This window comes from Schistocerca americana, chromosome X (assembly GCF_021461395.2).
Source record: "Schistocerca americana isolate TAMUIC-IGC-003095 chromosome X, iqSchAmer2.1, whole genome shotgun sequence".
Lineage (NCBI taxonomy): Eukaryota > Metazoa > Arthropoda > Insecta > Orthoptera > Acrididae > Schistocerca > Schistocerca americana.
Genome location: NC_060130.1, coordinates 578,219,515 through 578,243,508, shown reverse-complemented (window position 1 = coordinate 578,243,508; position 23,994 = coordinate 578,219,515). Strand labels below are relative to the sequence as shown.

At 43.5% G+C, this 23,994-nt stretch overlaps 1 protein-coding gene across 1 annotated transcript in view; it reads left to right on the top strand.

Moving 5' to 3' along the window:
- Positions 1-23,994, top strand: part of LOC124556186 (Down syndrome cell adhesion molecule-like protein Dscam2) — a 604,696-nt gene that overhangs the window by 69,205 nt on the left and 511,497 nt on the right. The window contains exon 2 of the mRNA XM_047130181.1: positions 14,946-15,219. Within this exon, the coding sequence (XP_046986137.1) occupies positions 14,946-15,219 (274 nt within the window). The remainder of the gene's footprint in view (positions 1-14,945; positions 15,220-23,994) is intronic.

Below are 23,994 nucleotides of genomic sequence, written 5' to 3'. Positions count from 1 at the left end.
CGATCGAATGCTTTTAATGACCGTTAAGAGCGATTCATGTCTAACTGACCATCTTAACAGGACTGTCTTGTCAGAAAATATAGTACCTTCATTTAAAATGATGTACTGTTAGTTTAGCTTCCTTACGAAAGCAATAGTTTACGAGAGCATCTTTTTGTCTGCATGATATAAATGATAAAAGATGCGAAGTATAGCGCCTACAGCCGGCCGGGCGGTTCTAGGCGCTACAGTCTGGAACCGCGCGACCGCTCCGGTCGCAGGTTCAAATCCTGCCTCGGGCATGGATGTGTGTGATGTCCTTAGGTTGGTTAGGTTTAAGTAGTTCTAAGTTCTAGGGGACTGATGACCTCAGAAGTTAAGTCCCATAGTGCTCAGAGCCATTTGAACCATATAGCGCCTACACATAAATTAAGTAGGTGGCAGAAAGACTTGAATGCTGGAAATATGCTGCCGATAAATCCTGAAACTGAGCACTAATGGAGGGAAAGATTTGCTTATCGTCATACGTTCAAATAACTGCGCCAGCAATGGTGGGCTTTTTTGACCCACAAGTCACAGACATGCTCAGCAGACTACAGACGGAGATTCAACAAAAAATGAGGCGTACGTTATGTTGAACGCTCATTTTAAAGTTCTTGGAACATGCCTTCAAAAAAAATTATCAGACAATATAACTAACTAGCCACGCATGAACACCGCGCGACTGTCGCAAATATTGCAAACGGTATGTTTTTCGCACTGTTTGTGAGTAAATTAGTTATTTAGTTATAATTAGTTAGTTACTATTCCACAGGGCAGATTTACGATGAATGCTATGTCAACAGAACAAACATAACACATGTATATACAATTAAAAAAATAAAATCAAAAATTAATAAATATACTTGCATGGGTAAATACTGGCCAGTTACAGTTTTTTTTATTAATTATCTCTACTCGAAAATTCCTCTACGATGTAGAACGAAATGTTAAGGAGAAACATCTTGAATCCAAATTTAAAAACACTTATGCGGTATGTCAGACATTTTATTTATATGGGAAATTTCTTTAAGAACAGCGTAAATAAATCGAATTGTACCCACTCTTAACCACACACCATATCATAGTTCATGGAATAAAAGTTAATATGGTTAAAGAAATGCATCTTGCTATCCTCGTCTTCCTTCGTCTCCTTCGCAGTTTGCTCTCATGAGCTTAGCTCCTAAGCTGTTCGGACATCAGACTTGCCGTTTCTTCTCGTTCTTTATCTACCCAGCTCGGGACGTCCGTTTGTTTTGCAGCTGAGCCGCCTCCTTGGCAAACATCTTTTGTTCATTTTTAAGATGAGATCGTGCCATCACTCAGATTCCACAGACATGAGCAAGACGTCGACGACTTGTGTTTGCAGGTGCTGCAACATAAGCAAGCGTCATGTGTGAAGATTGTCATTCTCCGTTGTAGTTCATTTGTTTTTTATTTGTTTCTGAATATCAGAAAATTTACCAGTGCATTCAGCATGAGCAGCTATTCAGGTGATTCCCGTAAACCTCTTAAGGCGAATTGTGGAGTGGTTCCTTACATAAAGACAGTTCGAATCATTTCCGTATGCTTGTCCAGTCTGAACCTGCTGTTCCTTGTATTTCCAGTGCCATTGTACAATACATTCAGGGCAATGGTATTTCCCATGTAGTAATTTCATCGTTGATGAGAGCAAACTTCCAAACATTCTGGAGAAAGAAATATTAACTCGTTTACGACCTTCCTGTAATTACGACGCTAATTTCCCATATTTCTACTAAGCGACGTTTTTCAAACAACTGGTTTATCATATGTCTGCAGTAAAATTATCAGACATGGAAGAGCTCGGATTTGACAAGCATTACGGAATCTCCCTACCGAGCCTTATCTAAATAAACATGTTCGTAGCCTCTTACTTGGCTATTGATATTCTGATTTTTCCTGGAATCATTTAAGACAATTGAAGAAAAAGAGAACAAGAGCGACTAGTTGGAAACAACGTCAAGCTGCTCGTGTTAAAAACTCAACTTTCTGTAAGTGAGGTTCTTCCTATTTCCTAGGCTGAATAGAATGCACGATTTTTGTCTCGTGAATGTAACGTAACTGAGAATTAATTATTAACCGCTGTGTTAAGCCTTTCAAATTCCATAGGGTCCTCGTGCTCAAAGTTCATCATATCCTCCTCACGCTGATTTTTCGCGTAGACGTATGTTAAAATTTTGCTACTGAGCGATTATTCCTAACGAGAGTACAGTTTGGGAATCCAGATCAAGATCAGTCACTAAGTTACTTCAGTCAGCTTGGATCGTATTGTGTAGTGGAGGCAGTCAGCGGTTTTTGATACAGTACACTACAGTGTTTCTTTTAAAAACAGCAGCCTAAAACGCTTTCGTTTACAGTAAATAGCAAATTTAAATCAAAAACTTTACAATGACAGCTATTCTATGCTTATGTTTGACAAAATGATTAGCCAAAGCTACTAGTGAAAGGTGCGTGTTTATGCATGTTCCGGACCAGCACGCAAAGAATGATGTACACTGGCGCTGCTGCCTTGTACGGCTTATGCTGCTGTGCAGTGCGTGCTTCATTCAGTGTATGCTAGGCGGGGACGCTTCAATGAAATTAACTCAGCTGGTACGTCCTAATGCGCGTAACGGTGTGCCGGACATGAAATGTGATTATGGCTTTTCCGCTGCGGGCGGGCAGTCGGTCTTTGTGTGGCAGAGCCTAATTATATTAAACTCAGTCTCTTGCTTCCCACAAGCGCGTTCCAACGGATTCCATGCTGTTGTGGAAGCTGCACAAGACGACACTAGGTATTACACTTTGATAAAGAGCTACTTTCATCACATGTGGGCTGTAATGAAATGGCACATTATTAAAAAGACACTAGCAAAGGTATTTATATCATCAGAATCTCAAAGTAAGAAATGTACACTGTCTATCAAAGACGTTTGAAATTCTTTGACATAAGCAACTGTTTCTTTCTTCAGGTACACAATAAAAATAAAGAGAATATTTTGTTAATTCCTGGATTGTAAATTTGAAACAGTGACCGGCACTCGAAACAGATCATTTTCAATCTGAGTCAGTCCTCTAATCAACGAAGTTCCCTGAGCGCATATCACGGCCCTGTCCGTCACACAGTTTTAACATGCTAAGATGTTTCATTATAGTGTGCAGCAGGCGTCTGAGCAGAAATCAAGTCTCTTCCAGGACACTCACAAAGCGATTGGATTGATGGCGGGGTTTTGTTCATTAGCTTACTCGTCTTTGGTTTTCTTTTCATATAGTACCTGGTTTTGTGTTATCGAGTTTGGTTTTTAATTCTTGATTTTGATATAGTCATTAATTAGTACTTCAGTTTATAAAATCGGGGACAGTGTTGTATCTTGGTACACTTTTAAGAATTTCGCCTCTAGTCAGCCTAGTAATTGAAATTTAATGTAGTTCTTATTCTGTTTCTAATTACTTTTTTTATGCGGTGCAGTCTTTTTCTGAAGGTACAAAAATTACTCCGGAAAATTAAAGTTTTTACAAATGTGAAAACATGTTGCAAGGTATACCACGGTCATGTTCCTAGGAAAAAAATATTCGATTGACATTTAAAAGCGTTGCGATGAATAAAATCTTGTCAGTACTGTATTTAATAGCCTACTGTTGCATTATAACTCCACTACACATTAGTAGTCAATAAATGAAATAAAATTAAGCTAGAGTGTTATCAAAATCCAGTTACAAGTTATTACATTTTAAAACAGAAGCTATTGGAAACTAATACAGATTTCCATTTCAAGACAAGTAAAATTGTTAAGACATTGAAGATACTCAGATAATTTGCAAATATCACATTTTTCATGGAGAAGGCCTTTTTTTCTGCTTCGAGGTACAAGATAGTGCACAACCGACGACGTATGGCTTAATTGTCCACATGTTATATAAGCAGTTCTAAAATATACAGGATTTTGTTCGCCATTAAAATCTGTACATGAAAAATTAACAATATCTTCCTAGTGCACAGCTAAAATATATTATACGGCAATATATGTAGAACGCCCAAAACACAAGCTCATGTCCAACAATAACAAAAACTGTATAAATCGGCGGAAACTGCTTATGACGGTCTCTTGTGCGCGTTCCTTCATGTGATTCTAACATCGCCCACTAGACTGAAGTATCAACCAAGAAACATCGTGTGGGGCTAGGTACATTATCCTCTAGGTACAACACTCTACCCTACTGATAATATACAGGGCGAGTCACTAACTATTGCCACCTAGAATAACTCCGAAAGTATAATAGTAGATGAAAAGTTTGTGGGACATATGTTGCATGGGACAATGGAGGCCATAATTCTTCTTCTTCTTACCCCCCCCCCCCCCCTCCCATCCGGTGGGGTCGGGTAAGAGATATGAAGGTCAACTTTGTTTTTTTTTTAAATGGGATGCCATAGTCTGGTACTCATTTGCTGATAGTGACTATCTAGACGAATCCATTGATGTGTAACAGTGAGGTCTTTGATAAAAAAAATTGTTCAAATGGCTCTGAGCACTATGGGACTTAACATCTATGGTCATCAGTCCCCTAGAACTTAGAACTACTTAAACCTAACTAACCTAAGGACATCACACAACACCCAGTCATCACGAGGCAGGGAAAATCGCTGACCCCGCCGGGAATCGAACCCGGGAACCCGGGCGCGGGAAGCGAGAAAGCTACCGCACGACCACGAGCTGCGGACTAAAGGGCTTTGAAGGTCAGGGCAGTTATCCAGCCGGCCGGAGTGGCCATGCGGTTCTAGGCGCTACAGTCTGGAACCGAGCGACCGCTACGGTCGCAGGTTCGAATCCTGCCTCGGGCATGGATGTGTGTGACGTCCTTAGGTTAGTTAGGTTTGATTAGTTCTAAGTTCTAGGCCACTGATGACCTCAGAAGTTAAGTCGCATAGTGCTCAGAGCCATTTTTGAGCAGTTATCCAACACCAACAAGGGTTTCTGTGGCAAATTTTGCTTCTTGAGGAACTTTTTGACCGATAGCACGAACTCCTCGTGAAACCACTCACAGAACAAATTCCGTGTCATCGAAGCTTTTTTTTGTGTTTACATTTGAGTGGTAGATGTATAGCATTTTTGCACGTCCTAGAATTTTTTGATTTTCCTATGACAAGCAGCTCAAGTTTGTACGTTCCACTAGCATTAGAGAATAATATAAATGTGAGTCTATCCATAGACATTTTTCTGCAACGAGCACGTGCCTCTGCTTTGTGGACGAATTTTTTGCTGGACAAAAGTCTCCAGAAGAATCCGCTTTCTTCCGCCTTATATTTAACTCTTCCAAAAAATTCTTGAAATTTTGTTTTCTCGGCTCTACAGCTTCGAAATCAAAAGAGTTTTTCTCCTGTTGTGTTTAGGACGCGGATACCAAGACTTTTTTTAAGCTTATCAAGCCATCCGGCACTTACGCAGAAATCGTCTTTTTTCATAATTTCTTTATAGAAAAATCTCGCTTTTTCTTTGATAAGATCTTATGAAATTGGAGTGTGTTTACTATGTTCCTGAAGAACGCGTTTCGAAATAATCTTTAGAGATCCAGCTACATGATCCGGTTCAGACTGCATACTAATTACATTCCTGTTTGAGTATTCTGATATACAGTAATAGCTCTGTACTTAACAATCATACCAGATCTGTATCTAAAGACAGAAAAGTTGCCCAAGTCACACCAATAATCAAGAAAGGAAGTATAATTCGAAGAATTACAAAGCCATATTACTGGCGACGATATACTGTGTTCGAACATTAATGACACATAGGACGAGTTCAGAAAATAACGTTTTTGTGAATCACAACAAGGTCTTTATTCTCACGAAAAAATGAGAGCTGCAAAAAGAGGATCTGAAAACTGATTACATATTTCTAGACTTCCAAAATGCTTCTAATACCATTCATCATAAGCGGCTTGTAATTAAATCGCGTGCCTCTAGAGTATCGTTGTGCGACTGGATTCGTGATTTCCTGTCGGGAAGGTCACAGTTCGTGGTAACTGACGGAACGCCAGCGAGTAAACAGAAGAAATATCCGACGTTCCCCAAGGAAGTGTTATAGGCCGTCTGCAGTTCCTACTGTGTATTAACGATTTATGAAACAATCTGAGTAGCCCTCTCTGATTGTTTACACATGACGCTGTCATTTTCCGTCTGGTAAAGTTATGAAAAGATCAAAAACAATTGCAAAATGGCTTAGACAAGATATCCGTATGGTGCAAAAAGTGACAATTGACTCTAAATAATGAAAAGTTTGAAGTCATCCATGTGATTGCTAAAAGGAATCTGCCAAATTTCGGTTAGGGCTACACGATAAATCACACAAATCTAAAGGCTGTGAACTCAGAAAAATACTTAGGGACTATAGGTACGAATAAATTACATTGGAACGATCAAGTAAATAAGTTTCTGGGGAAATCAAATCAAAGACTGCGATTTTTTGGAAGAAAACTTAGAAAATGTAACAGATCTACTAAACAGACAGCTTACATTACCCTTGTCCGCCCCTGCAGGAGTATTGCTTTACGGTGTGGGATCCGCATCAGTTAGGATTGACAGACGATATCGAAAAAGGTTAGAGAAGGGCAGCTCGTTTTGTATTATAGTTAAATAGGGGAGAGAGTGACATGGATATGATACGCGAATTGGGGTGATTATCATTAAAACAAGATCTTTTCACGAAATTTCAATCCGTGCGGTTCTAGGCGCTCCAGTCCGGAGCCGCGCTGCTGCTACGGTCGCAGGATCGAATCCTGCCTCGGACATGGGTGTGTGTGATGTCCATAGGTTAGTTAGGTTTAAGTAGTTCTAAGTACTAGGGGACTGATGACCACAGCAGTTGAGTCCCATAGTGCTCAGAGCCATTTGAACGAAATTTCAATCTCCGACGTTCTCCTCCGAATGCGAAAATCTTCTTTGACACCAACCTACATAGAGAAAAACTATCATTGTAGTAAAATAAGAGAAATCACAGCTCGCACGGAAAGATTTAAGTGTTCGTTTTTCCACCCTCTAGTGCAGCGGTCGTGAAGCTGCGGCCCGGGGCTCGCATGCGGCTGGAATCAAACACTCGTGCGGCCCACGGTTCTCATCCACTTTTTATAATAATATGCACCTAGCAACAGACAGACGAATCCAAAAATGTCAGCTAACGTTAAGAGTTTCTTAAGGGTGCAGTTTTCCTGTTCAGTAACAGACAAAAATACTTACAGAGACACCAATATTTTATGACGTGTTTCTTAATTTTAATTGAAGTTATGAATTCGGCTGTGAGCTATGTAAAGTTGGCAAATTACCTTAGGTACAGACGTGTAAGTAGTGCGGCCACTCTGATCTTAGAGGACGTGAAAGGGGGGATGTTTTACCGTTCGCTTCCAGAACTGACAACTCAAGGGCGTGCGCGACTCGTACTGATCAGCTGCTGAGCTATTTAATTTCACGCGGAAGTAACACGGATCAGTGAATGCACATTGCAAAGACCGTCTCCTTGAAATGCGATAGTTACACTACTGGCCATTAAAATTGCTACACCACGAAGATGACGTCCTACAGACGCGAAATTTAACCGACAGGAATAAGATGCTGTGATACACAAATGATTAGCTTTTCAGAGCATTCACACAAGGTTGGCGCCAGTAGCGACACCTACAACGTGCTGACATGGGGAAAGTTTCCAACCCATTTCTCATACACAAACAGCAGTTGAACGGCGTTGCCTGGTGAAACGTTGTTGTGATGCCTCGTGTAAGGAGGAGAAATGTGACCATCACGTTTCCGACATTTATAAAGGTCGGATTGTAGCCTATCACGATTGCGGTTTATCGTATCGCGACATTGCTGCTCGCGCTGGTCGAGATCCAATGACTGTTAGCAGAACATGGAATCGGTGGGTTCAGGAGGGTAATACGGAACGCCGTTCTGGATCCCAATGGCCTCGTATCACTAGCAGTCGAAATGACAGGCATCTTATCCGCATGGCTGTAACGGATCTGGCAGCCACGTCTCGATCCCTGAGTCAACAGATGGGGACGTTTGCAAGACAACAATCATCTGCACGAACAGTTCGACAACGTTTGCAGCAGCATGGACTATCAGCTCGGAGACCATGGCTGCGGTTACCCTTGACGCTGCATCACAGACAGGAGCGCCTGCGATCGTGTACTCAACGACGAACCTGGGTGCACGAATGGCAAAACGTCATTTTTTCGGATAAATCCAAGTTGTGTTTACAGTATCATGATGGTCGCATCGGTGTCTGGCAACATCGCGTTGAACGCACATTAGAAGCGAGTATTCGTCATCGCCATACTGGCGTATCACCTGGCGTGATGGTATGGGGTGCCATTGGTTACAGTCTCGGTCACCTCTTGTTCGCATTGACGGCACTTTGAAGAGTGGACGTTACATTTCAGATGTGTTTCGACCCGTGGCTCTACCCTTCATTCGATCCCTGCGAAACCCTACATTTCAGTAGGATAATGTACGACCGCATGTTGCAGGTCCTGTACGGGCCTTCCTGGATACAGAAAATGTTCGACTGCTTCCCTGGCCAGCACATTCTCCAGATCTCTCACCAACTGAAAACGTCTGGTCAGTGGTGGCCGAGCAACTGGCTCGTCACAATACGCCAGTCATTACTCTTGATGAACTGTGGTATCGTGTTGAAGCTGCATGGGCAGCTGTACCTGTACACGCCATCCAAGTTCTGTTTGACTCAGTGCCCAGGCGTATCAAGGCCGTTATTACGGCCAGAGGTGGTTGTTCTCGGTATTGACTTCTCAGGATCTGTGCACCCAAATTGCGTGAAAATGTAATCACATGCCAGTTCTAGTATAATATATTTGTCCAATGAATACTCGTTTATCATCTGCATTTCTTCTTGGTGTAGCAATGTTAATGGACAGTAGTGTATTTCCAGCAAGGAATATGAAATTAAATTAAGGCTGTTATCTACCTTATTAATCAATTAATCATCCGCTTGCTCAGACAATAGAGCTTCACATCGTCAGTGCAACAACTTTGGGGTCATTGAAGGTTGCGGCAGTCTGAAACAGAAAGCAGTCGACATGAAGTGTTCCGAGTAGTGACGACTTTTAACGATGAGTGCTTGGAGGATTCAGAAATGGAGCGTCATAGGGTCAACACACCGCTCTCCTGGCCGTTGTCAGTTTTCGTGACCTGAAGCCCCTACTCCTGGCCGAAGTAGCTCCTCAACTGGTATCACGAGTTTTGAGTGCAACTCACTAAGTTTTGTACGTTATCAGTTAACTGATGTAGTGAACAGGTGCCGCTACGTCAGTAGTGTGCGACTAGAAGGATATCTGGGGCGGCCGCGGGTTGAGTCCGGATAGCCGAAGCGGTCAAGGCAACCCTTAGCGAGAAGCTGGAGACTGGGGTTCGAGACTCGGTGCGGCACAAATTTTCGCTTCTCGTCACTGAAATTATTTCAGTGCCTAATTGCAGCCGAGTTAGAAATTATTTCATTTCTTAAAGCAATAAGAAGACTGCAGCCTTGATTGTACATAGGTCCCTGTGGCATAGCGTTATTTAATCACTCACTAAGAATCAACATAATTATCTGTCACTCGATTGCGCGCAGACGTCTTCCTAGTAAACTGTTCCCTCACTATGCTTATAACATATGGCATGCTGCTGTGCGAGTACATAACGAGTACTCAATCAGACTAGATTAACTTTGTCTAATCTAGTACACAGGTAGTAATAAAACTTTACACAACAATTTCAGATAACAACTATAGATCACCATTCACATCACAAGTTCATAACATTAAAGACTGTTGAGATAAATAAATTTACTTAAAATTCGAAATTATCAGTCTTTCATTAGGAGTCGCTGCCTGATGCACTCACACACGGTCCAGTCACATTAATGTCACGCCGGCTATGTTCGATGTCAACGTGCAGTAACTACTCACAGACGGCAAGTGGCAGCACTATCAGTGGAGAGTATATAAAGCTAGTCGGGAGACACGGGAAAAACACAAGTATTTCATGTACGGCTTGTCGAGCCACTTGGTGCATTTACTTGCTAGTTATCTGGAGGGTAGGACCATCGTTGTGCGAATTGGAATACCGCCTCTGCGAGACGCTGTGTCCTTGCTGGAGTCGCGCAGGGCTGGGTGTTGGGCCCTGTCCTATACAGTGTTTACACTGATAACTTACCTACCTCACCTCGAGTTGCAAAATATATCTACGCTGACGACACTGCCCTGAATGTCGTCACGGAAGTCCGGTGGCGGTTCATTGCCGTCTCCAAGCTACCTCCCGTGACATTGAGGAATGGTCTTCTAACTGAAAAATTCATTTTCATGTTGCTAAGAGCCATACAGTACTAGCGTGTGGTAGTGGACACCCTCATTCCTTGGGCACCAAAACCCAAGTACCTGGGAGCCACCCTTGACCGGCAGTTGACCTGAAACCATCATGTCGACGACACGTGGAAGGAGGCGTCACCTGCGCTCCGAGCTCTTTATTCCCTGCTGAATGAACGCTCCAAATTGTCGGTTAAGTGTGGTCTTCGAATTCACAGAGCGCTCATCCGCACTATCATAGACCATGCCTGCCCAGTGAGCGGACAGCTGCCAACACACATATAGCGAAATTGCAGTGCCTCCAGAACAAAGCGTTTCGGCGCATTTTCCACGTACCACAAAATGTCCCGCAAGGCAGCGAAGATACCAATTGTACTCTCGCGATTTCAGGAACACGCAGCGAAGCTGTATCAGAAGACATAATCATCAGCAAACAAAGATTAGGACGGCATAATGAAGCAGCTGAACGCTTTAAGTGACCCGTGGCCCTACCTGATAGGCAGTAGGCCCATATGAGTTTATATTACTATTAATATCTCTTTATGGCACCCACGAAGAAAACCAATATCCCTAGAAGTCCATAGTACTTACTATAACAGATCAAAAACGGCAGGTAGTAACTTTGGGTAATATACTACACTCAGTAGACCAATAGGGGCTATATGTTCAGAACAAGCCTTGGAGCGAGAGTATAATCGTTGTCTTTCGGGCCAAGGGTGGAAGCACTTCCGAAAAGGCTATGTTTGTAAACTGTTCGCGTGCCGCCGTGGTTAAAGCATATCGCGCATAGCAAAACGACGCTATCTAAAACCTGCGCCGATCAACTGCGGTGCACAACGAGACGTAGACAGCAGGGGTGAACGACCCCTAGATGTGTGCGGACGAATATATGTGCAGCTGTTGAGCAGCTGACTGTCCAGATGAACCGAGGCGCCACCAACGGTGTCTCCTCAGCTGTTCACTGGTAACGAAGGCTGAAATTTCCACGCCAGTACGGCAACTGGACGTCTACTGAGTGGCGATAGGTGGCGTTTTCGGATGACAAATTGCCGTTGGTGTGTACACTGTCAAACGTATCAAAGCAAACACCCTCCAACAATCGTCGGAAGGATCCAGACCAGAAGAGGGAGCATTACGGTCTGGGGAATGTTTTCGTGGCATTCCCTGGGTAATCTCGTCATTCTGGAAGCCACAATGGATCGACACAATTATGCATCTATCCTTTGGGGCCAAATCTACCCTTATATGCATTTTCTTTTCCCACGGCACCAGAGCATCTATCAGTAGGACAATGCAATGCGTCACGCAGTTCGCAGTAAACTTGCGAAGTTCGAAGAGCACCAACAATGAGTCTACGGCACTCCTCTGGCCATCAGACTCCCAGGATTTAAACCCAATTTACGATCTCTGGGATCACGTTCAATCACGCCATGGATCCTCAACCGAAGAACCTAGCGCAGCTGGCTACAGTAATGCAGTCATCATGGCTCCACAATCCTGCATGTCTGGCAGCGGCCTGTCCTGCAGAAGGTGATTTTTCATGCTTTTGACAGGTGGTCATATTAATATGACTGGACAGTGTGTAATACTGCATACGTTTCATAAATGAAACTACACTATTGGCGCCAGCCGCGGTGGTCGTGCGGTTCTAGGCGCTCCAGTCCGGAGCCGCGCTGCTGCTACGGTCGCAGGTTCGAATCCTACCTCGGGCATGGATGTGTGTGATGTCCTTAGGTTAGTTAGGTTTAATTAGTTCTAAGTTCTAGGGGACTGATGACCGCAGCAGTTGAGTCCCATAGTGCTCACAGCCATTTGAACCATTTTGAACACTACTAGCCATTAAAATTGCTACACCAAGAAAAAATGCAGATGATTAACGGGTATTCATTGGACAAATATATTATACAAGAACTGACATGTGATTACATTTTCACGGAATTTGGGTGCATATATCCTTAGAAAACAGTACCCAGAACAACCAACTCTGGCCGTAATAACGGCCTCGATACGCCTGGGCATTGAGTCAAACAGAGCTTGGATGGCGTGTACAGGTACAGCTGCCCATGCAGCTGCAACACGATACCACAGTTCATCAAGAGTAATGACTGGCGTATTGTGACGAGCCAGTTGCTCGGCCACCACTGACCAGACGTTTTCAGTTGGTGAGAGATCTGGAGAATGTGCTGGCCAGGGCAGCAGTCGAACATTTTCTTTATCCAGAAAGGCCCGTACAGAACCTGCAACATGCGGTCGTGCATTATCCTGCTGAAATGTAGGGTTTCGCAGGGATCGAATGAAGGGTAGAGCCACGAGTCCTAACACATCTGAAATGTAGCGTCCACTGTTCAAAGTGCCGTCAATGAGAACAAGAGGTGACCGAGACGTGTAACCAATGGCACCCCATACCATCACGCCAGGTGATACGCCAGTATGGCGGCGTGGAATACACGCTTCCAATGTGCGTTCACCGCGATGTCGCCAAACACGGATGCGACCATCATGATGCTGTAAACAGAACCTGGATTCATCCGAAAAAATGACGTTTCGCCATCCGTGCACCCAGGTTCGTCGTTGAGTACACGATCGCAGGCGCTCCTGTCTGTGATGCAGCGTCAAGGGTAACCGCAGCCATGGTCTTCGAGCTGATAGTCCATGCTGCTGCAAACGTCGTCGAACTGTTCGCGCAGATGATTGTTGTCTTGCAAACGTCCCCATCTGTTGACTCAGGGATCGAGACGTGGCTGCCCGATCCGTTACAGCCATGCGGATAAGATGCCTGTCATTTCGACTGCTAGTGATACGAGGCCATTGGGATCCAGAACGGCGTACCGTGTTACCCTCCTGAACCCACCGGTTCAATATTCTGCTAACAGTCATTGGATCTCGACCAACGCGAGCAGCAGTGTCGCGATACGATAAACCGCAATCGCGGTAGGCTACAATCCGACCTTTATCAAAGTCAGAAACGTGATGGTAGGCATTTCTCCTCCTTACACGAGGCATCACAACAACGTTTCACCAGGCAACGCCGTTCAATTGCTGTTTGTGTAAGAGAAATGGGTTGGAAACTTTCCTCATGTCAGCACGTTGTAGGTGTCACCACCGGCGCCAAGATTGTGTGAATGCTCTGAAAAGCTAATCATTTGCATATCACAGCATCTTCTTCCTGTCTGTTAAATTTCGCGTCTGTAGGACGTCATTTTCGTTGTGTAGTAATTTTAATGACGAGTAGTGTAGTTAAATAATTTACAGACAAACGGTCATAAGACAACTATTAACAACAAATGCACATTTTCCCATATAATAGATATTTTGGAGAACTCATTTTCGTTTGCTGTTGTTTTTAGTTAATACGCAGGGAAAGTAAATTACACATGTCGGGTCATTCAAAGACCTTTGCTGAACAAGAGTCGCGGACTGTCAGAAGAAAATACATGTTCCGAATTTCCTGCAGACATAGTTCTCCTGCATTAGAGATAACAGGTACATCACTGTGTGGGACTGAAATGGCGTACCAACTGGAAACCTACTCCGAATTTAAAGTACGCGAAACAGTACGCTTCTTGTGGGCAAAACGACTAAATTGCACCCAGATTCACCATGAAATTATACGGTATAGGGACCAAATGCAATGTCGCGTCCAGACATACTCAAATGATGCCAACAATTTGATGAAGGCCGCATAGACGAGGGTGATGCTGATCTGAAAGTGCAGGTGTTGCCCCATGCGATTTCCACCTTTTCGACAAGCTGAAAGAATATCTCGGATGAAAGAGATTTTCCAAGAATGAGAATGCTCACACAGCACGTCTCGAATGATTCTGTGACCAAGGAGCGGATTCCTATCGTCGAGGAATTGAAGAATTGGTAGAACGTTCCGATCATAGTTTGCAGGGACTTGGTGACTATGCTGAAAATACTACCACTTATCTGTGTCACTTTGAAGCGTAGTGCAACATTCAGTAAATGTTACTTCGTCTGCCATAGGAATGTGTTACTTACTTCTTAAAGTCCCCTCGTGAAATACCCTTGTTATGCTGTCAGACTGAGTGTTGGAGTGAATGAAACGTGTAGGTGAAGAATGAATCTTAAATTTGTATGTAATTGAGTATAATGTTGTACAGCTAGAAAGTGAATCACGTTTCCTGCATGAAGGGCACGTGCTAGAACTCCACTATTTATATAGAGCAAGTAATATATAAATCTCAGAAAATAAAAGAAATTGTTATTTACACAGCGCCGCCGCATACTGCAACGAGTCTGGACAAATATGTAACACAAGAAGATTTTGTTGTTTGCATAAACAGGCCGAATCCAAGTACTGTAAATATCGCTGCTGTTAGAGCAGCAAATAACAAAAAATAACTAAACTAATCAGTATAAGGTTGTCTGCCATCCCTAAAATTTTATGCTGAAGGTTGGGAGCACTGTATGTTGCGTGTAAGATGTGAGCACTGTGAAAGGACTTCCGACGCTTTTTTATTTTTTCATGTTTGCTTCTTCCCCGAAGATAAAACCAGATGGGACACCAAGAATTGTGTGGAGTCATTTATGGTTGTGCTCGTTTGTTGCAGACGGCAAGGTGCACATGATGCCGTCTGGGGAGCTACTGGTGATGGCGGTGAACGCGGAGGACGCGTTCTCGCGCTTCGAGTGCCGCGTGACGCACCGGCTGTCTGGCGCCACTTACACCACAGTATTCAGCGCCGAGGCGCGCATCACCGTGGTGGAGCCGAGCGGCGTGCAGAGCCCGCGCTTCTCGGAGCGCGCCCTCTCCGTCCAGGCGCGCCGCGAGCAGATGTTCGTCTTGCCCTGCGTCGCCCAGGGGCACCCGCCGCCCACCTACACGTAATTATTATCATCAACTATCATCTTCATAATACACTGAGCTGCCTCCTAATACCATGTCGAACCTCCTTTTGCCCGGCGTGGTGTAGCAACTCTACATGACGTGTACTCAGTAAGTCGTTGGACGTCCCCTGCAGAAATACTGAGCCATGCTGCGTTTACAGCCGTCCATAACTGCGAAAATGTTGCCGGTGAAGGATTTTGTGCACGAACCGATCTCTCGATTATGTCCCATAACTGTTCGATGGGATTCACGTCGGGCGATCTGGTTGGTCAAACCATTCGCCCAAACTGTCCAGAGTGTTCTTCAAACCAATCGCGAACAATTGTGCCTAGTGACATTGTGCATTGCCGTCTATAAAATTTCCGTCGTTGTCTGAGAACATGAAGTCCATGAATGGCTGCAAAATATTTCCAAGTAGCCGAATATAGCTAATGATCGGTTCAGTTGCAACAGAGGATCCAGACCATTCCATGTGAACACAGCCCACACCATTATGGAGCCACCAACAGATTACACAGTGCCTTCTTGACAACTTGGGTCCATAGCTTCGTGGAGTCTGCGCCTCGCTCAAACAATACCATCAGATCTTACCAACCGAAATCGGGACTCACTTGACCAGGCCACGGTTCTGCAGTAGTCTAGGGTTCAACCGATATGGTACCGAGCCCTGGATCGGCGCTGCTGGCGGAGTTCTGCTGTTAGCAAAGCCAGTCGCGTCGGTCGTTTGCTGCCATAGCCCACTAACGCCACATTTCGACACACTGTCCCAACGGATACGTTCATCGTATGTCCCACATTGATTTCGGCTATTATTTCACGCAGTACTGCTTGTCTGTAAGCACTGACAACTCTACGAAAACGCCACTGCTCTCGATCGTTAAGTGAAGGCCGTCGGTCACTGCACTGTCCGTGGTGAGGGGTAGTACCTGAAATCTGATATTCTCGGCAGACTTTTGACGCTGTGTATCTCGGAATGTTGACTTCCCCAACGATGTCCGAAGTGAAACGTCCCATGTGGCTAGCTCCAACTAACATACCGCTTTCAAAGTCTATTAATTCCAGTCGTGTGACCATAATCACGTCGGAAACTTTTTCACGTGAACCACCTGAGTACAAATGTCAAGATTCGCCAATGCATTGCCCTTTCATACCTTGTGTACATGATACTATCGCCATCTGTATATACGGCAAACACTATCCCTTCACGTTTGTTAGCTCAGTGTAGCTTCAAGTCTAATTTTAGTTTATTTTAATTTTCATTAACTCGCGCCCCCGCTAATAAGGTGGGTTCCCAAATCGACGACTCCTGTGGATATACTTAGCTTGAAGCCGTTCGTTGTCAGGGTGCCAATCTACGCTTTCATATGTATGTTTGAGGTGATGTGTTAGGTTACTAAATAATAAACAAACACTTCGAATAATCTTTCTCGATTTTTCTTCTGTTTAAAAATAAAGTGATATCGATGCACTGAATGACTGCCCTTGTGAGTCAGTGTTGCCACCTTCACCCAAGGCGAAAACGACACATTTGTATTTTGCTATAGCATCTCCCAAGACTCTCACCACAACGACACCCACGCAAATGCTACTGCCAAAAACATTCCACTTCAGCTGAGACCACTGCTTTTATTCCAGTGGCTGATGTTGTCATTCCCATGGTATCGGAGAAGCTGTGTGTTAGAGTTATGACGTGTATTACGCTTCAAATGAAGTATTGTGTAAATTTAAATTATTTTGGTGGCTAATAATATAGACAGTTCACTGCACCAAAATGTCATTGGCAATACCTCAAAAATTGGAGGTTCGGGTCGTATGTAAATTGTGTTTTCAATGTTTTGATTAAATCGGGTTGAAGGGGGCGGAATGGACTAGAAAAATAGCTGTCACATCACAATCGATCCCAGCCTCCTCGTTGTAAGGGCTTAAAGCGGCAGCTTTGACTGTACATCTGCCGCAAACTGCGAAATTAGTGTGGAACGTACAGAATCTACCACCGATATGAATATATCGTCATTTCTTTCTAGTGTGTTAGATGGATATAATGAGCAAGGACATGATGTCTTAAGAATACATCAAAGTTTTGGAAGATCAGCAGAAAGTGCTCTATGGAATGCGCAATGGGCGTTCGTCCCTCATCGATGACGACTTCGTGGAACAGACGCAGCAGCGCGTTATGTATAATCACCGCTTCATGGTTATTGAACTCAACGACCATTTTAGGCTGATAATCCGATCGCAGTAGCTGTAACATATCGTCAGAACACGAGAAGCAGGACGCTCAGTGCAAATGCGCAGATTATCAACACAGCTCGCCCTCATATGGCTCTGCGCATATCGTATTTGCGTTCATCGGGTAAATAATCTGACCATCTATACTGTATTCTTGTTTTTGCTCGCATTTATTTCCATCTTTTCGTACACCCGACGAAGTCCATGTCACTCGACATTTTCACACAGGGGATGATAACGGCTATCACATACTGGTTCCAAGCCCCAGACGCTGACTTTTATGAGTCAGTCGATTCTACGGGAAAGCAAGTGCCTCAGTTCTGAAAATATTTTGAGAAGTTGCTCAATGATTTCTGTATGTGATTAAAGCTTCCCAGTAACTAAATTTCCTTCCTTTCTGCATCAGAAGAGAAGGACAACCCTAATAAAATAAACTAATTTTTGCATTTCTTCAGCATCAGGTGATGTCTTCTGATGTCAGGGGGACTCACAGTGAATAAACCTTACTTTTGACACTAACGAAACGAAAATGTCAATCATCTGCGAGACGCTTCGTAGGGAGCCGTTATTTTCCAATTTACGTTTCTTTGGGTTATTCGAGGTTAATTCTGCCAGAATGTAGTCTGTAAAAGGTCCTGTGCTGATACTCCTTTTGAAAGTGATTCAGCTTGCCCTCTGTTATTTCAGTAGCTTTAGCCAAGTTAATATGTGTAATTTCTTTAACTACTTATGTACCACGCGGTAAGCATCGCACTGGACCTTGAAGAGCAGTGGAATAGCACTGGAGTCAGAAAATTTAGGTACTTAAAAGGAAGGAAGTAAAATATATTGCAGATAACGTGGAAATTGGATACCATCTTTGATTAATGGAGTGTGGGAAAGTATTATTGTTTGTCATCTAAAAAATTCTAAAAATTAATGTTATTTCCAAGAGTAGCAGTACTCAGTAAGTAGACAGTAAGTATAGCACATCTGATGTTAGTAATGGAATACTAACAGACAGTTCCTTCGTTCTGGCTTAACACAGAGGATGTTCGTAATGTATCTGGAAGAGGTCTGTAACTATCAGTGACTATCAAGTGGTTGCTGCTGCTGATGATGATAATGAATCCGTCAGTCCAGGAACTATGCTGAAGAATGTTCGTTACAATTTTTTCGGTTAAAGTATATTATTTTGTAAAAGTAATGTAAATAAAACAGGGACAGACGACACTGTGGTAAAGGACGATTCTTCCGAAAATTTCTCTGAGCAGGAATCGGTTGAACGAACGCACTGTACGACTGGTTATCTGATTCAGTTCCCAGCACAAGGATAACTTTTCCGCTGTCTCTGTAGTAATATAGACGTATGCGACAGCTTGCAATGTTGACAGAGTGGTAGGCCAGAGATGTTTTAGTGGATTTCTTGTTCAAAGAAGAAGAAATTAACCCCTTAGAATTTGATAAAGGTCTCTGCACAGGCAGGTATGGTGACATTTTATATTAGGATAAGATTACCACGGTCCGCAGCTCGTGGTCTTGCAGTAGCGTTCTCGCTTCCCGCGCACGGGTTCGATTCCCGGCGGGGTCCGGGATTTTCTCTGCCTAGAGATGACTGGGTGCTGTTGTGGCGTTTTCATCATCATCAGTCATTCCCATTACGGTCGGAGGAAGGCAATGGCAAACCACCTCCGCTAGGACCTTGCCTTGTCGGCGGTGCGGGTCTCCCGCATCGTCCACTACGCTGCTCGGAGTAGGGGACCTCATCATCTTATGACCATGACTACCCACCCACACTACCACCCACCCTCACACACATACACTATGTGATCAAAAGTATCCGGACACCCCAAAAACATACGTTTTTTATATTAGGTGCAGTTTCCTGCCACCTACTGCTAGGTACTCCATATCTGCGACCTCAGTAGTCATTACACATCGTGAAAGATCAGAATGGGGCGCACCGTGGAACTCACGGACTTCGAACGTGGTCAGATGATTGAATATCAGTTGTGTCAGACGTCTGTACGCAAGATTTCTGCACCCCTAAACATTCCTAGGTCCACTGTTCCCGATGTGATAGGCCTAGTGAAGTGGAAACGTGAAGGGACACGTACAGCACAAAAGTGTACAGACCGACCTCGTCTGTTGACTGACAGAGACAGCCGACAGTTGAAGAGGGTCGGAATACGTAATAGGCAGACATCTATCCAAACCATTACACAGGAATTCCAAACTTCATCAGGGTCCACTGCAAATACTATGACAGTAAGACGGGAGGTGAGAAAACTTGGGTTTCATGGTCGAGCGGCTGCTCGGAAGCCACACATCACGGCGGTCAATGCCAAACGACGCCTCGCTTGGTGTAAAGAGCGTAAACATTGGACTATTGAACAGTGGAAAAACGTTGTGTGGAGTGACGAATCACGGTACACAATGTGGCGATCCGTTGGCAGGGTGTAGGTATGACGAATGCCCGGTGAACGTCATCTGCCAGCGCGTGTAGCGCCAACAGTAAAATTCGGAGGCGGTGGTGTTATGGTGTGGTCGTGTTTTTCATGGAGGGGGCTTGCACCCCTTGTTGTTTTGCAACGCACTATCACAGCACAGGCCTACATTGATGTTTTAAGCACCTTCTTGCTTCCCACTGTTGAAGAGCAGTTCGGGAATGGCGACTGCATCTTTCAACACGATCGAGCACCTCTTCATAATGCAAGGCCTGTGGCGGAGTGGTTACACGACAATAACATCCCTGTAATGCACTGGCCTGCACAGAGTCCTGACCTTAATCCTATAGAACACCTTTGGGATGTTCTGAAGCGCCGACTTCGTGCCGGGCCTCACCAAAAGACATAGATACCTCTCCTCCGTGCAGCACTCCGTAAAGAATGGGCTGCCATTTCCCAAGAAATCTTTCAGCACCTGATTGAACGTATGCCTGCGAGAATGGAAGCTGTCATCAAGGCTAAGAGTGGGTCAACACCATATTGAATTCCAGTACTATCAATGGAGGGCGCCACGAACTTGTAAGTCATTTTCAGCCAGGTGTCCGGATACTTTTGATCAGATAGTGTACACTGTAGAAATGAAGGAAGATTTGTGTGTATGCGCGAGCGTGTATGTGTGTGTGTTTGGGGGGGGGGGGGGGGGGAGAGAGTGAGTGAGAAGGGGGAGGGGGGATTGGGGGTTGCGGGGGGAGGAGGGATCATGTAACTTGCAGTGTACATGCACTCTTCCAAAATTGCCAGCGGACCCTGAAACATTATGGAGAGGAAAGAATAGGAACCGTACCTTAACATTCCCGCATTGTAAGTCGATCACCCATGAAAATAGATAACAACATTTGGGTAAGGACCAATGAGTAAAGACGAGTGTTACTGAAAGCTATCCCTGTGCATTTTGAATTCTGTTTCACCTTCCAAGCTCTTCTCTCGTAGTCAGGACTCGCTCACGCGCATCATGCTCGCCATCCTGTGTGCCAGTCGAACGAATTACATATCAAACAACGTAATGGGTCCAGCAAAGTAAATGATAAGAAATCTGTTTCCAGCATGCATGCCCGAAGGAGCATTGTATCGTACATCTGAACAACACAGACACTGAAATATCTTATTTATCCGCTAACACTGAACAAGCGACATTCAATTTAAATGTCTCGCCTGTACGGGAATATACATAATGGATGTACGAGTGCAGGTTTTAGACACATGGTTGACGACGTATGGAAGTTTTGGTCTGGCCGTGAATCGTGCTCACATAAATTAATCGTAAGGCGACTGCTCGCCATAAGAGGGAAATCGGGGTTCGAGTCTCGGCCCAGCACAAATTTTCGTTGGCCTCACTCCATTATACAGCCGATGGCTGTCCATATGCGCAACTGCCAATACATTTTATGTATTTTATAACGGCTGTTCCTTCAGAACTGCATGCATGTCGGAAGGAATCGCGTCGTAGAACGGGACAACACTGGCACCGCTATATATAATTTAATATCCATAATAATTAGCAGCTTCCTTTGCAATATTGCTAAGTGTTAACAATGAAGATAAAATTGAATTAATTTCTTTGTGATTTCTTCACATATGCGTGCTAATAGCATCTGACCTTGCGCATGTTCCAGAGTTTCACAGTAATGTTGAATGCAGTTAATGTTTTCAGCCTTGCAAAGCTAAAATATGAAGAACGTGGTATGCAACAAAAATCACCTACTTCTCCTGAAGACGTACATATGTGCTATTTATTAGTTAGTTTCTTGGACATTCATTCCAATGCTGTTTATTTATTTATTTCGAGTCAAAAACATTACAACAATATTTACAATATATACAATATAACAAATCAGGTCAAATCATAAAAGAACAAACTAAACGGTATTAGCCCAAAATTGTGCAACGGCAGCAGCATTGTCTGAAACATCAACAAGCTCTTGTGTGGAACATGATACAGGACATCTAGGACAGTTAATTAAATGTTTGGTTGTCTGTTCTTCTCCGCAGTCACACAAGGTGGAAGATTCCTTCATGAAGCCCCATTTAAACAGATTGCTGTTGACATTGCGTTAGGAATTTTGGAAACATTAGAAGAAACAGGAAATAACTCGAACAATTCCATGAATTGTGGTTCGAACCATGATCGTTGTGCTAATTAAAGTCCAGAAAAAAATAAAGTACCTTCCAAGATCAAAGAAAACACGTACAGTAATAACTTTCAGTGGCAAAGAAAAGGCTGAAAGTTTTTTGTTTCATCTGAAAAGCCTGTTTCGTTTCGTAAAATCAGAACATGAATTATATAAATGGAGGAACGATTTACTCGAAGTACGAAATATGCGCCAAAATGAAACTCGCAAAAGTGTGAAAGAAAAACTATTTGAAAGGTTTAGAACAGTTCGTGGGAGTCAAAGCATCGTTACCGAGAGAGAGACTGGGCGCTCTGAATTGCAAGTGGGATGAACATTACTGATTTCCAGGCTTCTTCGATCTGGTTAATCAGAGTCAGGAAATTATACGGAAAAGGAAGTCGCAAAATTACGACGTTTATCTCAAGTAAATATGTCATTAATAGGTAATGCAACAGAGAAATTTGTAGTTGACGTGAAGACCAAGCCTCCTGTTATCCTCTGAAAGCTATATGTAAAGCCAATCGTGCAAGTTTAATGCAAACAACACTTCAGCACTTCCAACGAAAGAAAGACAAAGTCGCTTGTGCGGTCCATGAATGATGTGTGACAATCGTATCCAACAATGCCAGTGATAAGTTTCAGTCGGTCACAGTTTCCACAATTTTGTTCCTGTCTTCAGGAATATCAAGGCAATTAAGAAAACAGGAATGTTCCTTGCAAACGTCTTGTAATCGACGTAGAAAATTCTGGGAAACCAAGAAAATAACGTCGTCTTACCATCTGCAGGGAATAATTCACTGCTTTTGTTGGACTCTTGTCCTGGACATTACGACACGTCTTTCTTTAGGCGGACGACGAAAAGACTGTTAATATAATTTGGATTCCACCCGGAACTAATAGTGTGATTCAGCCTCTCGATACAAAATTGTTTCAGTAGTATAAAGCATCTTTCAGATCATTGTCGGACAATATAATTTCCGATGACTTTTTATTATTTCAGATTTATCAGCAGAACAGTACTGTTAAACTTCATTCATTTCTGCATTCTCAGTTTGCATCACCACATTTTGCGAATTTGATTAAGTATGCCTGGTACGCAGTACAATATGCAGAACAACGATCACGACTATTTCTTACTCCATTCCAGTTCTGTCTAAATAAAACCAGTGATTTTTGTGATGTGCCTGAATGCATTAATTTTTCTTTTATCTGGTGTGCCTGTTGTAAGGAAAATGTTTGTTTTCGTCTCGCGACAGGCATCTCGCATTTTTGTGACGACTGCTGTTTCGTAGTTAGAAAAGTATACATTATTCAAAAATTATCGTAAGAACTGTGCTACAGGAACTGTTATAAAATGTTTAATGACAACAAATTAAAGTCCCGATTGATCGATATCGTCTGTGATGTAACATCATACACTATCTTGATTTTGTTTCTCCTGCTAGTCACTTGTGCGACAATTACATCTGCAATAGTTTAGCTGTCGATAAGATCTCCAAGTTACTCAAAAAATAAATGATGAGAGACATTTTTAGTATGGTCTGAGTGCTTAAAATTCAGTTGTGTGCACTTCGAACTTAGCGCTACGCGGCGCTACATCCTCTTGTAGGACTGTACAAACCGCTGTTACAAGCGGTTCTTCATGCGGCAAAGATGAGTAACTTAATATTTAAAAAAAAATACTTATGGTGCCACTTAGCAACTACAATTATAACAGTGTGTTTCTCTCGGTGTACTCTGCATGAAAAATTTCACGGTAGGATTCGACATGGCATATTGGATCATTCCCTTATTAGTCGAAATCGTCTGTTTTTACACCTAAAGACTACATTACCCAGCCGGCACTACCTCGCCCTGCTGTCTTCCACAGGTCTTTCACTTCTGAGCGGTGAAACTGAAAGGAGCTTGTCCCTGTTTGTGGGGGAGGTAAATATTAACAGACTAC